We start from the raw sequence: 17,212 nt of genomic DNA, 5'->3' as shown, positions 1-17,212 counted from the left end.
AAATAATTCAAATTTTTAAACATGATTCCCTTTTCAGTCTTGGAATTACACAATCACAGCCAGCAGGGAGGCGCCATTTTTGGGGACACTGTTATTAAGGCAAGCTTTGTATCACCCCCCAAAACATGTTTATGTGCCAGAATGGGGGACCAGATGCCCATGCACAGGATATACAGTTAGATGGTGAGGAAGGAGGGGAAAAGTGAGTGCTAAATGGAAAGTGAAAGTAACTGTCTGCCCCGCCTCTGTGCCGAAGGCTTAGAGGCGGGGCAGGCAATATCTGATTGACAGCTGGGATTTTTAAGTGCCTTTATAATGGGTATGGATGTGTTAAATGAAAAAGGATTTGGGGTTTTTATGTTTTATTATACAGCTTTTGATGTGTGGGTGACAGGTCCCCTTTAAACCTGTTTGTGCGCTTCTTGCTATCAAGGCTCATAAATAACTTTCCCTTTAGGACAGCAGCAAAGTATATACGGCACATGTGTCCTACCTGGAGATCTACAATGAGTGCGGCTACGACCTGCTGGATCCGAGGCACGAAGCGTCCAAACTGGAAGACCTTCCGTAAGTAGCACCCATGGGGGGGCATTCTCCTGCTTGTGCTAGGCTTCCTAGGGGGGCATTCCACTTTAATTTAAGGGGGTGGTTCACCTCTAAGTTATCTTTTAATATGTTATAGAATGGCCAATTCTAAACAAAACTTTTTAATTGGTCTTCATTTTCTATGCTTTATACTTTTTGAACTATTTGCCTTCTTTTTCTGAATCTTTGCAGCTTTCTAATGGGGGTCACTGACCCCGGCAGCCAAACCCTATTGCTCTGTGAGGCTCCAGTTTTATTGTTACTGTTACTTTATATTCCTTATCTTTCTATTCAGCCCATATCCTATTTCTATATCAGTCACACTATCAAATCACTCCCTGGTTACTAAAGTAAATTGGACCCTAGCAACCAGATAACTGCTGAAATTCCAAACTGGAGAGCCATGGGGAAAAAAGTAATGTTTAAGGGGGAAGACACACAGAGCTATTAGTAGCAGCTACTTGTCACGGACAATGCTGATCATTTACTGACAATTGTCTCTACGTGTGTTTAGCAGAGGGAATTCTCAGTATTGTCTATGGCAGGGGATTTTCTGGGGTTTAGTAGCCGTGACAAGTAGCTGCTACTAGTAGCTCTGTGTGTCTTGCCCTTAGGGCCACATTTTTGCATATAATGCAGCATTATTTCCAGGGCAGGCATTCCCTGAGCTTTGCACCCAGTCTATAGGTCTATAAATTCTGGGAGTTATAGTTCATGAACAGCCGGAGAATTGCATCTCAGAGATCAGCGTTTACACCACAAGGGAACAGTCGCTGTGTAGGCAGGCAGCACCGTGGGTTCCTTTGCCGCAGCAGCACGGAGCCTGGTGTATTCGGCACGGAGGGAGCGATGATCTCACAACGAGGGGGTGTAATTACATTTATTCATCTTTCTGATTTCCAACGGCTGCTGCTTCCTGGCATCACGCGCCGAGGTAGAGTTAAAATAAGCGTGAAAATGTGCGGGTTCTTTTGGGTCAGAGCAAACGGAAAAATCTCAAGTAAAAATACAGTTTTAGGTACCGGTTTTGTCTCCAGTTTGGAATAAACTGTGCCGGATATTTCTCTGTGTTTTGTATCAGATTAACTGTAACGTTATATACAGGCAACATCTTTCTTATTAAAGGGACCCTGCCATGATATTTATGGGGCACTTTTTATTTCTAAATGACACTGTTACACAGCAAATAATTCCCTCTGCCATTTAACCTTTTATTCTTGTACCAACAAATGTATTTGTAGCTGTAATATTGGTGTGTAGGCGCCATCTCAGTGCCTTGTGCCTGAGTCTGAGCTTTCAGCCAGCGCTACACATTAGAACTGCTTTCAGCTAACCTATTGTTTCTCCTACTCCCATGTAACTGGAGGAGTCCCAAGCCGGACTTGGATTTCTTACTATTGAGTGCTATTCTGATACCTACTGGGAGCTGCTATCTTGCTCCCTTCCCATTGTTCAGTTTGATTTTAGCCCATTGTGGATTAAAGGGGTGGTTCACCTTCAAGTTAACTTTCAGTATGTTATTGAATGGCCTATTCATAGCAAATTTTCAATTGGTCTTCATATTTTATTTTTTTATACGTGTTAAATAAAAATACTTATTATTCTATTTATTATACTTCTTCTGACTCTTTCCACCTTTCAAATGGGGGTCTTTCCCTTGATCCACCATTTAGTGATGGGCTGTGTGCTCCCTCAGAGATCAGCTGACAGGAAGTGTAACACTATAACAGGAAGTAGTGTGGGAGCAAAAGACAGAACTCTGCCCATTCATTGGCTGATGGGGCCTAGCATGTATGTGTGCCTTGGCTTGTTTGTGTGCACTGTGACTCCTATGATCCCAGGGGGCGGGGCTTAGTACTTAAAATGGCAGTTTCCTATTTAGGATTACCCAATGGCACATACTACTAAAGTATATTTATATGAAAATGGTTTATTTAGATGAAGCCGGGTTTTACATATGAGCTGTTTATGTAATATATTTGTATAGAGACCTACATTGTTTGGGGGGATAGTTTTAAATTCAGATTTCAGGTGTTGCCGTCACTTTAAATCAAAGCAGGTTGTACAAGAGGCGACAGTTAGTGATCAAGTTAAAGTTCCTGTCAGGACGGGTGCAGGACAGGGCTGTCTCCCAGCACCTATAGGTATCAGCTGACCCAGCCGAGCTGTAGTTCAGCAACATCTGGAGGCTGCAGGTTGCCCGACCTCGTTACCCAGTGTTTATTTACACAATCCAAGGCGTTTCAGTTAAGTTACCGTTTCTGGTCAGCAGAAATCCACGGGAAGGCCAGCTGGAAGCAAAACCCTAATTTATTTGAGCTAAATGTCAGATTTAATTGGTGATTTTAGTCAGGCCTCAGCCTTTCCACATGTGTAGGAAACCACAAAGTATAGCGTGGCCTTTATACTGCGAAGGGGGGATCCATAAGGGCCCTGGGGCGGCCTGCAAGCAAATACTCCTGTCTGTCTCGGGGGCTAGCGGATATTGGGGTGCAAGTGGGGGTGCCGGTAATGTCTTCACTGATAAAGGCAAGGATTTCTTAAAATACAATTTAAAGGGGAAACCACAACAGTGTGCCCAAATCCTTGTGGTATTTCCTAACACACAGGGGCAATTTCACAGCAGTTTGTACTTGATCACATTTAATAATACCCTCTGTGCGGTGGCCTTCTGCTTATCTGTAAGCCGCAGTAAAGGTGTGAAAGGAGGGGCTTGGTTATACAGAGCTCATCAGTTAAACTAACAGTGCTCTGTTTATTTTGCTTGTGTCAAAAAAGGGTTTCTATAGGGGTAATACTGCCCCTTTTATGGCATTTCCCTATAATACAGATATGTTTAGCTGACCTGTGATCCAGGCTTTTTTTGAAGGATTCGGCTTCGGCCCGACTGACCGACCGACCCCATTACACCGAGGCTGATGTGAGCGGCAGTCGGCCATATTGCCGGCAGAAAACACACATGTTATTGTAGGTGGGAGGCGGCTTGCTGGCTGCAGGCTAAGAATAGCCAATGAAAAGAGATAGCAAATTAGTATGAAGTCAATGTGAAACAAAGTAGAGGTTATAAAATATCCCCAAGCATTAGAATGGAATGTGAGCCTGCGTTACTGGGGAGCGTGCCGAGAGCGCAGGAAATTACAGAGAGAGCTGCCCTGTAGTTATCAGCGCTGTCTGTATCCCTCCTCTGTCCCTCGCACACTTACTATTCCGAGGGACCAGGCGGCCGCACGTTACCGGCCAATAAATTAGCAGAAAATGGCCGACATTTCTACTCCTTTTACTTTCTGTTCATTGGATATTGAGAGTTATTCCCTTGTTGGGTTCTTATGAGCTTAGCTTGAGAAAGGGTCCGCAGGGGCCCGAAACGGTGCTCTTGCTTTTTGTATGTACTTGGGCAAATAAAAAACTTTTTTCATGGCTTGCAACTTCAGTGTGCTACTGGATTTTTTTGCTGTTGTTCTGGATCAAGGAATACAGTATAAGCTATGGATATATGCCTTGCTCCAGACCAACTCTAACTGGTTTCCCATGCGCCGTACCAAGCCTAGCTTGCCTTGGTCCCTTGGTCAGAACCAACCTTAACTGATATTCTCAACCCAACGTCTTGATCTAACCCAACCCTTACTCATTACTCCTGCTCTAGACATACCCTAGTTCCTTCCCCATGCTTTTGACCAATCCTAGCTGATACAATATCCCTCTTAACCAACTGTAGCTAAAATTCTGCTCTGGGCCAACCATAGCTGATATCCCCTGCTCTGGGCCAACCATAGCTGATATCTCCTGCTCTGGGCCAACCATAGCTTATATCCCCTGCTCTGGGCCAACCATAGCTGATATCTCCTGCTCTGGGCCAACCATAGCTGATATCCCCTGCTCTGGGCCAACCATAGCTGATATCCCCTGCTCTGGGCCAACCATAGCTGATATCTCCTGCTCTGGCCCAACCATGGCTGATATCCCCTGCTCTGGGCCAACCATAGCTGATATCCCCTGCTCTGGCCCAACCATAGCTGATATCTCCTGCTCTGGGCCAACCATAGCTTATATCCCTTGCTCTGGGCCAACCATAGCTGATATCTCCTGCTCTGGCCCAACCATAGCTGATATCCCCTGCTCTGGGCCAACCATAGCTGATATTCCCTGCTCTGGGCCAACCATAGCTGATATTCCCTGCTCTGGGCCAACCATAGGTGATATCCCCTGCTCTGGGCCAACCATAGGTGATATTCCCTGCTCTGGGCCAACCATAGGTGATATCCCCTGCTCTGGGCCAACCATAGCTGATATTCCCTGCTCCAGACTAACTCTGGCCATTTGCAAAGGGAAACAGAGGGTCAACTGCTGCTGGTGAGACAACAATAACCAACTCAATAGGATTTAGGGTGCATAAAGCAAGTTGGGGGTAAGATTGATTTCTCCTACAGATTAACCCTGTCAGATTTCTTGTGCTCTGAGATATGCCTGCTATAACTTGGTGACTTTGGACTATTCAGAAGGACCTTGTCTTGGATTTCGGAGCTGGGCATGCAGGGGGACAAACTAACAGCTTTAGTTTTAGGATCAGAAACTGATGGATTCTTTAGGCTTGAACATCCCTGCGAACATGATGGGCCATTCAGATCATGATGAAAGTCTGGTCCAAGGCATCACCGATGGGTGGTCTCCAACCAACACAGAAACCACCAACAGAATAGGATTGAATATTTCCTTAGGGCACTGAAACCCTGGCTGATTAGCAAGCAATGAAGATGTTCTGCTTATACCCTAAATATATAAATACGTTTCTGCTCCATGGGAAGGTAACTGGGTTTGAGAACCCCCCCATCTATATATTATCCCATTCTGGGCAATGCCACGTGCCCCAGTCCCACAATAACCACACTCTTCAATGCAGCAGCTTTATAAAAACCCAAATTATCCTTTTATGAGCTTTAAAGGGGAGCTCTGGTCTTATAAACGACGGCTGCTTTTTCTTTAACCTCTCGATAACAACTCTAAATAAGGAAAGAAACCTTTGAAAAAAACTCCCAGTGTAAATAGTGGCGAGGAAGGCATATATTTATGAGACATAAAAGCCCGGCTGGCAGATGGCTCCTTACTGGGTAAAACCATAAAGCCCCCACGCCGGAGGGACACGGCCGAGCAATGGGAGTCACCCTACTGGAACAGGTCCGTCCGCGGCTGCTCTGGTGGTAGCACAAAAACGCCCAACCGCAGGAAAATATAAATATCCACCTTATTGCAGCAAATTGCTAGCTCTGCCTCTCTGCTGGTCATGTAATTGTTTTGTTAGAAATCTGATGCTGTCATGGTCACTGTGGCATAAAGTCAAAGCCGCTATGTAACGGCCCGGATTCATATATATATTTATAGCATGCTTTTCATTTTAGAAAACATATAAGAAAGTGCTCCAACTTGCAGCGCAGCAGTAAAGTGTGCCTGAGTCTGAGCTTTCAGCCAGCGCTACACTTTAGAACTGCTCTCAGCTAACCTATTGTTTCTCCTACTCCCATGTAACTGGAGGAGTCCCAAGCCGGACTTGGATTTCTTACTATTGAGTGCTATTCTGATACCTACTGGGAGCTGCTATCTTGCTCCCTTCCCATTGTTCTGCTGATCGGCTGCTGGGGGTGAGGGGGGGATATCACTCCAACTTGCAGCGCAGCAGTAAAGTGTGACTGAAGTTCATCAGAGCACAGGTGACATGGCTGTGGCACCCTGCTGTCTTGCTCCTGTTAGTTGTCAGTTATTAATGAATGTTGTGCTTTTGGACAGGAAAGTGACCATCATGGAAGATCCTGACCAGAACATTCACCTGAAGAACCTTTCCCTTTTGCAAGCAAGCAACGAGGAAGAGGCACTAAACCTTCTCTTTCTGGGGGACACAAACAGGATGATTGCAGAGGTGAGGGGGGGCTTTGGGGAGGTCTAGGGTTCTTGGGATACCTGGCTGCAGGGCCGCCATCAGGGGAGCACAGGGTGGACAGTTGTCCCAGGCTTGGACGATCCTTGCTTTAAAGGGGGCCCAGCTGTGATACAGTTTTTTAGCTCGGGCCCCCTTTAAAGAATTACGGGCTCTGTCATTGGTGGTCAGCGGGTAATTGTTTTAGAGGGCTCTGGGCTGGCTAGCAATGTTTTAGGGGGTCCCTGCCCTGGCACCAATGCAATTGGCTACCAATGTTTTAGGGGGGCCCTGGCTACCAATGTTTTAGGGGGGTCCTGGCTACCAGTGTTTTAGGGGACCCTGCCTGGCTGACATTGGTAAAGGAAATGTGGTTGAATCTGTGTATATTTGGCAAGAGGAAAGCATGTTATTGCATTGAAAGGGCAGCACAGATCAGAAGGAACCCCGTCGGGCAGCCATTTCATGGAACTAGTAGTGCATTGATATACAGTAAGAGTGCCTTGAGGGGATAGGGCGGTGCCCAGTCTGCACTGTGGGGGTTCAGACAAACCCCTGACGTGAGCTAGGGCCTCCGTCTCGGTTCCTAAGCTACAATACGTTGGTGATGTTGCTGTTTCGCCCAAATTCCTTTTAACATGGCAAAACAGAAACCCCCCGATGTTATCGTTTAGCTTGAGCTGAGAAAACTCATCTCGGCCAATTAATCCAGCAATAAATTCCCTTGGCCCGCCATCTTTCCCATGCCAGAGAACATACGGAGAGCAGAAGCACAAGTCCTTCTGGCGAGACTATTTTTTTTTGTCTCTTGTATCATCAACAATTTACAGTTGGGCACCAGCAGGCGCTTTTGATTGGTTCCTCGTGATATCATCATGTAGGAGCAATACTCTGCATAGATGCTCCCAGCGAGTCTGGCCGGGCAGGGTATGGGGGCCACATGTAGGCACATAAAAAAGATCAGAGTTTTCATATTGCCGCTGTGGCATTGTTACGGCTCCTTTCAAATATACAAGTCCCATTTGAAGTGGTTCCACTCAGACCCTTCCTGTTTTGCTAATAATGAACATATGCAAAGGCTGCTGCTTTCAAAACTCAATCCAACCTCTTCTCGCTTGGAGTCTTTTTGCCAAAATTCCCCTGAAAAACAATGTTCTGAAAGAAAAACGAGCTTTCAAGTTTGTGCTCGTCCAGGGATACTTCTTATATAAAGGTGCACCCTAAGTAGGAAGGAAGGAAACTCCATATATATTACGTTACGCGGAGAGGTGCCCATTCTCCATACTGCCCATGTTTCTCTTCATAGCTGGCTTTCCTGTTGTTCATAAGGAAAACAGATGGAGTCTCTAAATTTCTCTTGCTTTCCCCTAGACCAGGGATCCCCAACCAGTGACTCTGGGGCAACACGGTGTTCCCCTGCCCCTTGGATGTTGCTCCCAGAGGCCTCCAAGCAGGGGCTTATTTTTGAATTCCTGGTATGGAGACAAGTCTATAAAATAGCCAATTATAGCCCATATTTGGCACCCCCAGGAACTGTTTTTTTGCTTGTGTTGCTCCCCAACCCTTTTGGCTTACGGGGGGACCCCTGCCCTAGACAAAGCACAGGTGTCTAATGGGGTCAGTCTTCAAGTCATGGAGCAGATAAACAGGAATAGGATGAAGCTTGAAATCCGGCTACAATGTCTTAGTTATGAAATGCCAGCCATGGTGGCCACGTTGCAAGGGAGTCCCTAATAATACAGGCCAGGGGTCCCCAACCTTTTATACCTCGTTCAAATGGAAAAATTGTTGGGGAGCAACACAAGCATGAAAAAGGTTCCTGGCGGTCCAAACTATGAGCTGTGATTGGCTACTTCATTGCCCCTATGTGAACTAATACCATACAGGATGCTTTGTTTGGTACTATTCATGGTTTTGATGCAAATAAAGATGTAGGCAAACAAGATGGTTGGTTATTAATTCACAGGAAGAGATTTCCACTTGGATTGGAGGTTTTTGCCCAGGTTCTTTTCACTTATGGCTTGATAGGTAGACATTCCATCCTCGAAGATGGCTAATAAGTCTTCCTCTTGTACTACAGACAGGATAGGGTGAATCAGTTCTCTCCTGGGTATGGTTATGGGTGGGCTGGCCTGGGCAATTCCAATGTACTTGCCCCTTAGGTTCATGGTTGATTAAGCTCTCTGCTTTGCACCAAATCCTAGGAGGCAAGGGGAAGTCTAATCCCAATCCAAATGATGGCTTTGACAGCGATTAAGTAGAAATCCCAGATATGTTGTTTGCTAAACAAGAAGATTATCATTTTCAAACTGTTTGCCAAACCTGCCTGACGCACAAAGCCTTTTAATGCTCCTGATAAATGATCTCATACACATATGGAGCGGGTTTTCCATCGCGGAGACAATTGAAGCAACACAAGGGATTCATACACGAGAGCCTGGATCACGCTCGGCCAGTCCGACAGCTGTGCGGCGAGGGGTCCGTCCACGCAGGGAAAGTCACGGCACAGAGTCCGTATTGTTACACGAAACATCTGCGGGTTGTTGACAGCTATTAACGAACCATAAATGTTTGTGCTAAATCGGCTAAATTGGGAATTGCTTTGGCCGCGGGTGTCAGTGCACAACAGAAGCTCGCTGATACGGCACGCTCCAACCAAAGGGGGTTATTAGCCTTTCCATGCACGCTTCCAAGTGCGCACACTTCCAATACTAAATATAGAGATCCTTATAAAAGATCTGTTGTCTTAAAACCAATAAATACTCATTCAGGGAAGGGTGATTCAGCCCCTCGTTATGTTCCATTTGGAAGGCTTAGGAGCCAAAGGCATTCCATGTAAATCTTGCACTAATGGGAGGGCGGCACGCTCACGGGGGGTTGTGCCTTGGCCCCTCGCTGTAGGCTTATAGGGGCGACTTATGGGGTTCTTTGACTCTGCCCAGGATGTGTTTAGGGCCCTTTATTACCCATCGTTTGGGTTGGTTACCGAGGTTGTGTAGAAGCCAATGAAATGTTCCATGTTTGCAGATATTCCCAAAGGGCTCATATTGCTGTTTTTCTTCTGAGTAACAATGAATTAAAGTGATGGCTCTAGTATGTTATAGAATTGGCAATTCTAAGCAACTTTTCAATTGGTCTTCATTATTTATTTGTTATAGGTTTTGAATTCTTCTTCCAGCTCTTTGCAGCTTTCAAACGGGGGTCACTGACCCCGGCAGCCAAAACCTATTGCTCTGTGAAGATAACTTTTAGTATGTTATAGAATGGCCAGTTCTAGGCAACTTTTCAATTGGTCTTCATTATTTATTTGTTATAGTTTTTGAATTCTTCTTCCAGCTCTTTGCAGCTTTCAAATGGGGGTCACTGACCCCGGCAGCCAAACCCTATTGCTCTGTGAGGCTCCAGTTTTATTGTTATTGTTACTTTTTATTCCTTATCTTTCTATTCAGCCCCTCCCCTATTCATATATCAGTCACACTCCCAAACCACTCCCTGGTAAGCTCTCCAGTTTGGAATTTCAGCAGCTATCTGGTTGCCAGGGTCTTTTTTTACCTTAGCAACCAGGCAGTAGTTTAAATGAGAGACCGGAATATGAATAGGAGAGGGGTCCGAAAAAGAAATGTAAGTGATATAAAGTAACAACAATAATAAAATTATAAACTTCCAGAGCATTTGTTTTTTAGCTATTGGGGGTCAGTCACCCCCATTTAAAAGCTGGATAGATGTAGAAGAGGAAGGTAAATAATTCAACAACTATAAAAGAAAATGATCGATAATAAAGACCAATTGCAAAGTTTCTAGAAATAGGAGATTATATAATATATTAAAAGTTATTTGCCTTCTTCTAATTCTTTGCAGCTTTCAAATGGGGGTCACTGACCCCGGTAACAGCCAAAAACCCTATTGCTCTGTGAGGCTCCAGTTTTATTGTTACTGTTACTTTTTATTCCTTATCTTTCTATTCAGCCCCTCCTCTATTCATAATCCAGTCTCTCAATCAAACCACTCCCTGGTAGCTAAGGTGACTTGGACCCTAGCAACCAGATAACCACTGCAACTCCAAACTGCAGAGCTGCTGAACTGAAAATGAAATAACTAAAAAAACTACAAATAATAAAAAATGAAGACCAATTGCAAATTGCCTCAGAATATTACTCTCTACATCATCTCAAAGGTGAACATCCCCTTTAAGCTCTAGGAATAAGGTAAATACGAGTATTCCTTAACAGATTCAATGAAACTGTATCCGCATCCACAGGAGTTGGGGTGGGGGGGGGCAGTAAATCCCGGATATGTCTGAAGTTTCTTAAATCCCATTTGTATCTGTGCTCTTTCCATCCAGACCCCTATGAACCAAGCCTCCACCCGCTCCCACTGCATCTTCACCATTCACGTTTCCAGCAAGGAGCCCGGATCCGCCACCGTACGACGTTCCAAGCTCCATCTGGTGGATTTAGCCGGGTCGGAGCGAGTTGCCAAGACCGGAGTCGGAGGACAGTTACTTACAGAAGCCAAATATATCAACCTGTCACTTCATTACCTGGAGCAGGTAACTGCCCCATCTGCTGCCCCCCACCCCCCCGACCCCGGCAGCCTAAACCTATTGCTCTGTGAGGCTCCAGTTTTATTGTTACTTTTTATTCCTTATCTTTCTGTTTTGTTCCTCTCCTATTCATACTCCAGTCTCTCATTCAAACCACTGCCTGGTTTTGGAATTTCAGCAGCTGCCTGGTTGCTAGGGTCTTGTTTACCTTGGCAACCTGGCAATAATAACTATAAAAAATAAATAAAGAAGACCAGTTGCAAAGTTGCTGGGATTAGTACTTTCTATAACATAATAAAAGTTATCTTAAAGGTCAACCACCCCTTTAAGCCTGTGGCTTTCATGTTCCCCCAATTCCCTTTGCTCAGTTGTCTCACAGAGAATTCTGTAGTGGCCCAGTGCCCGGCATGTTTGCCGAATACAGCAAGGAAAGTGACCTTTACTATGATGTAGAGTCATATTTTGAGACAATTTGCACTTGGTCTTAATTTTCTATTTTTTGTAGTTTTATTTAGTTATTTCACTTTTTGTTCAGCAACTCTCCAGTTTGGAATTTCATCAGCTATCTGGTTGCTAGGATCCAAATTACCTTAGTAACCAGGGTGTGGTTTGAATGAGAGACTGGTATAGGAATAGGAAAGGGCCTGAATAAAAAAATAAGTTATAAAAAGTAACAGTAACAATAAAACTGGAGCCTCACAGAGCAATAGGTTTTGGCTGCCGGGGTCAGTGACCCCCATTTGAAAGCTGCAAAGAAGCAGAAGAAAAAGGCAAATAATTCAAAAACTATAAGAAATAAATAATGAAGACCAATTGAAAAGTTGCCCCCTTTCAGGCTGCATATATGCACAGGCCGAGAACTCACCCCTGTGTGGCAGTAGCCTATCCAGCTGGGCATACTGGGCTGGTTATTTAGGCAATGTATAAAGGCGCCAGAACTGAAAGGCTTCAAATTAACCCTTTCCCTGCTGCTCCACCATTCCCTGCGTTATTGGAATAAGATCTGTTCCCAGCCGGACGACACTGGATCCGCAGTCTGCTTGGCTCAAGGCTCGGGCGTGGGGGAATCAGCTCCGTGCCAACGTATCGCCTCCCTCGCAGCGGCGCTGCACTTTATCCATTAGTGAATGTTCCATGTTCTCTTATGAGATGTTTCCTGGCCTCTCTGCTATTCCCTGACACTGGGCTGTCTGACAGGCTGTAAATGTAAGGAAGAGGGGGATTACCTGGAGTCTGGCTTCTCTGCTCACTAAATGAGTGCAATCTTACCCACAATGCAACATCCCCCCCCCCCCCAGTATAATTGTGTCCACCATGATCAGCCAGACCCCTTTACCTCCCAATTCCTTTTCCAGGTCATTATAGCTCTGGCAGAAAAGAACCGCTCCCATATACCCTATCGGAACTCCATGATGACTTCTGTGCTCCGAGACAGCCTGGGGGGCAACTGCATGACCACCATGATTGCAACTCTGTCACTGGACAAGCGAAACATCGATGTGAGTGTCATATTATTATTATTATTGCCCCCTATCAAACCATAAGAGGCCCATAACCCCGCCATCCTCGCGCAGTACTAGTACCCAGCCCCAATGTATAAACAACTCTGGAGAATCTGATATAACTTACATATCAGTGCAGCCAATGAGATGCTTGCTTTTATTATTTTAACTGCCCTAAATTAGTAAAAGCTAACTGCTGATTGGTTGCTGTGGGTTTCTGGGACAGGGGAAGACTAGAGGCCATGTTATGGTGTCCATGATGACCATTGATGGGCTTGTACACTTGGTCATTCCAACGAGCTGAAGTTTCCAAACTAAGGGGGGCTGAGAAGGATAAATTGGGTGGGACTGGGGGAAATGTAAATTTTCTCTCCTAGATAGCACTGATGGGAAAAAGATATCTCAGCAACAGATGGAAAAGTCCATTTTGGACATGACTAAACACTGTGTGAGTTACATGGACAGTAAATTACTAGGGATGCACCAAGTCCACGATTCAATTTGGGATTCGAGGAAGATTCGGCCTTTTATAGCAGGATTCGGATTCGATCGAACCAATGCCTATGGGTGAACCCAATAGGGATCCTTAAAATCACGTGACCCTTTATTGTCCTAATTTGCATATGTAAATTGGGGTTCGGTATTTGGCCGAATCTTTCGCAAAGCATTTGGGGTTCGATGCATCGGTGTTGCCCTTGAGATATTATTGATCTACAACTCTCAGCATTCCTTCAATAGACAAAAGCTATGAGGCTATGTTGGGAGTTAAAGTTCAAGTACAATTGGAAACCCCCCTGCTGCCTGATGTATAGGGATAATAATAAATAACCATATAATATATCCATTGGGCATATCCAGGAACAGGAGTTTTACTGATTCTATTTAACAGCAGAAGCCAATGTCACTTGAAATCATGGAAATCATTAAATCCCGATTCTTCCCCCGCAGGAATCCATTTCTACGTGCCGCTTTGCGCAAAGAGTTGCCTTAATTAAGAACGAGGCCATCCTTAACGAGGAGACTGACCCCCAGCTGGTAGGTATTAGTCAGGATTTTTGTTTCAGGAGAAGTAAAACCTGAAAAGGGATCTGGCTGTAAATGTAGTATTTTATATACTGTACTCACTGTACCAGCCCAGAGGTACAGCCACCCTAGAACAGTAATGATCCAGGGTTTCACAGTTGCCCCCAGCAGCCCCTCATCTTGGGTCTTGTAAGACTGTCTGTTGTATCAGGGGCACTGCACATGCTCAGTGGGCCCTGGGCTGCTCCTGAGAAGCTTAGGGGGTGGGCAAATCATCAATCAGGAAGTGAGGTCACATCTGTCATAGAAGCTGATGATAGAGGGCTGATTATAAAGCAATACTGATGTAGCCACTCCCACATGGGGAGGAGCTCTGAGCAGGTGGTCTTCTTATTCTTTCACTAAATGCACAACAGGCCCGAACTGAACGAATAAGTTCCAGTCCGATCATAACTGACCTGCAGTATGGTAATGGGGCCAATTTGGTCCCCACGGATACCTGGCCCAATGGTGGCCCTGCCTACACGTGTCAGTCTCTTTTTGATTAAAGGGTAGGGCCCCATGGCACAAAGGGTGCTACAGACTGAATTGGCTTTCTCTAAAAAATTATTTTTTTTTCACCAGGACTATTCTATATATATATCTGCATCTTTCACCAATACCCAATGCTTGCGGCGAGGCCTGCAAACAGAACCCACATGCACCAATATTTGCACGCGTGGCTTTGGGGAAACTCGATACTAATATATACAGCGAGTGGCGTAAGCGCTACCTGTGGAATGGCCTCTTTCAGCACAAACAGCAGCTTGGACTTTTGATCTTTTTTTAAGCGCTTCTATTTCTGGAACTTTAAAAATAGGAGGAACGCGGGAGGCCTAATGAGCGCGGGGAGAGGAATGCAGGGCCCCGCCCCCATCCCCATTCAATTTACATACCAGTCTTTGGTTGGATTGGGGGGCATAGATATGGGCCGGAGCCAAAATAAACAGCATCAGAAAAGGCTAAGTGAATCCATCTGAGCGACTATTTTCCCTTTATTTCCGTAGCCCAACACAGATAGAATGGGGCAGTGTGCTCCTCGTTACACCATTGCTCACCCTAAGTACAATAAATAGAACTCACTCCACCCGCAGACAGGGTCTTCTGCTGAAATTGAGCTAATGAGCTCCCTATAAACAACCTCCTCTGCCCCTCAAGTTTGCTATAAAGAGCAGCTCGTTATACAGAGGACTTGTCTGTAGACTGGTAATTTGGTTTGCTACTCGCTCCTCCTCAAACAGTGACTTGGCAGAACCTGGAAGCTGTCAAGCGAGAGTTGTTGGGTTTCAGTCATTGTACTGTGTAGTGTAGGAAATAACAAAAACCGTAGATATTTCTCAGTGGAAACAACAGGAAAAAAGCATGTTCAGCAAATGAGCTGTTTATTGAGCTTGGAAAGGGGTAGAACTTGTCCTTTAAATTGGGGCTGTATATGCAACGCTCTGTAGAACTCAGGGAGCTATGAGTAATGGGTGGGGGCCCACTGGGTCATTTTATATATACAGGAAGCTTCTCTAGTCAAGAGCCTCTGAGCTCCGTTTCCTGTGCTCTTCCTCTGCCCTTACTGATTGTTTCCTGTGCTCTTCCTCTGCCCTTACTGATTGTTTCCTGTGCTCTTCCTCTGCCCTTACTGATTGTTTCCTGTGCTCTTCCTTTGCCCTTACTGATTGTTTCCTGTGCTCTTCCTCTGCCCTTACTGATTGTTTCCTGTGCTCTTCCTTTGCCCTTACTGATTGTTTCCTGTGCTCTTCCTCTGCCCTTACTGATTGTTTCCTGTGCTCTTCCTTTGCCCTTACTGATTGTTTCCTGTGCTCTTCCTCTGCCCTTACTGATTGTTTCCTGTGCTCTTCCTCTGCCCTTACTGATTGTTTCCTGTGCTCTTCCTCTGCCCTTACTGATTGTTTCCTGTGCTCTTCCTCTACTCTTACTGATTGTTTCCTGTGCTCTTCCTCTGCCCTTACTGATTGTTTCCTGTGCTCTTCCTTTGCCCTTACTGATTGTTTCCTGTGCTCTTCCTCTGCCCTTACTGATTGTTTCCTGTGCTCTTCCTCTGCCCTTACTGATTGTTTCCTGTGCTCTTCCTCTGCTCTTACTGATTGTTTCCTGTGCTCTTCCTTTGCCCTTACTGATTGTTTCCTGTGCTCTTCCTCTGCCCTTACTGATTGTTTCCTGTGCTCTTCCTCTGCCCTTACTGATTGTTTCCTGTGCTCTTCCTCTGCTCTTACTGATTGTTTCCTGTGCTCTTCCTCTACTCTTACTGATTGTTTCCTGTGCTCTTCCTCTACTCTTACCGATTGTTTCCTGTGCTCTTCCTCTACTCTTACTGATTGTTTCCTGTGCTCTTCCTCTACTCTTACTGATTGTTTCCTGTGCTCTTCCTCTACTCTTACCGATTGTTTCCTGTGCTCTTCCTCTGCTCTTACTGATTGTTTCCTGTGCTCTTCCTCTACTCTTACTGATTGTTTCCTGTGCTCTTCCTCTACTCTTACCGATTGTTTCCTGTGCTCTTCCCCTGATCTTATTGGTTGTTTCCGTAGCACTTGATATTATGGTTTCCTGCTTTATTAATCTGCCCTCTCGTTATTTACAGATAATTGTTCGACTGAGAAAGGAGATTCAGGGGCTGAAGGGGGAGTTGGCCCTGCTGACAGGGGAGCAACGGACTGAAGAACTGACCGAGGATGAAACTCTGAGGTAACACAGGGCTGTTATTAATAATTCACAGCAGCTCCCACCCCTGGGGATCACTGGGGGGTCTGCAGATCAGTCAGAGCCACTGGTTTAGCTGGGCTCCCACTTACACTCCTGGTGGCCTAACCTACGGGCCACTGGTTTAGCTGGGCTCCCACTAACACTCCTGGTGGCCTACCCTACGTGCCACTGGTTTAGCTGGGCTCCCACTTACACTCCTGGTGGCCTACCCTACGTGCCACTGGTTTAGCTGGGCTCCCACTTACACTCCTGGTGGCCTACCCTACGTGCCACTGGTTTAGCTGGGCTCCCACTAACACTCCTGGTGGCCTACCCTACGTGCCACTGGTTTAGCTGGGCTCCCACTTACACTCCTGGTGGCCTACCCTACGTGCCACTGGTTTAGCTGGGCTCCCACTAACACTCCTGGTGGCCTACCCTACGTGCCACTGGTATTATCTGTCCCCCTATATAACGAATAGAGTGACTCAGACTGCAGTACTTACAGGCACCTTTTCCCTGTATAATCTAAACACTAAACACAGTGTAATGTATAGGCCAGGAGTCATGTGATCCTGCCGTTGTGCTGAAAGGAAGCAGCCGCAGAGCTGAATCACCGCCTCGTTATTTCTGTCTCAATCCATTTTGTACTGAGGCTCAATGTGCCAGTTCCTTCTGTTTATTTCACTTAATGCGGAATGAGCTCAGCAGCGTCTGTGCCCAAGTGAGATCTCCGTCCAACTGCGCCCACACGTCCCCCATCCCTGGCACTTTGCTTACCTGCCCCATAACAAGGTACCATTATGGGTAAAACCCTCACAGAACCTGCTCCATAGGCTCCGCCCCTCGGCCCCTCCAGCCCTGGATTTATCATTAGGCCTTTCCCAGTTTGGCTTCTGTAGGGGAGCCGGCCGGACTATATAA

At 45.8% G+C, this 17,212-nt stretch overlaps 1 protein-coding gene across 2 annotated transcripts in view; it reads left to right on the top strand.

Moving 5' to 3' along the window:
* The window catches only part of kif6 (kinesin family member 6), a 99,432-nt gene that overhangs the window by 18,361 nt on the left and 63,859 nt on the right, over positions 1-17,212 (top strand). For both annotated transcript variants that reach the window (XM_031901479.1, NM_001113011.1), the window contains exons 5-10: positions 458-567; positions 6,364-6,493; positions 10,833-11,039; positions 12,389-12,532; positions 13,484-13,570; positions 16,188-16,291. In XM_031901479.1, the coding sequence (XP_031757339.1) occupies positions 458-567; positions 6,364-6,493; positions 10,833-11,039; positions 12,389-12,532; positions 13,484-13,570; positions 16,188-16,291 (782 nt within the window). The remainder of the gene's footprint in view (positions 1-457; positions 568-6,363; positions 6,494-10,832; positions 11,040-12,388; positions 12,533-13,483; positions 13,571-16,187; positions 16,292-17,212) is intronic.

This window comes from Xenopus tropicalis, chromosome 5, assembly GCF_000004195.4.
Source record: "Xenopus tropicalis strain Nigerian chromosome 5, UCB_Xtro_10.0, whole genome shotgun sequence".
Lineage (NCBI taxonomy): Eukaryota > Metazoa > Chordata > Amphibia > Anura > Pipidae > Xenopus > Xenopus tropicalis.
Note: the sequence above shows the minus strand (reverse complement) of the source record. Positions and strands in the feature narration are given on the sequence as shown.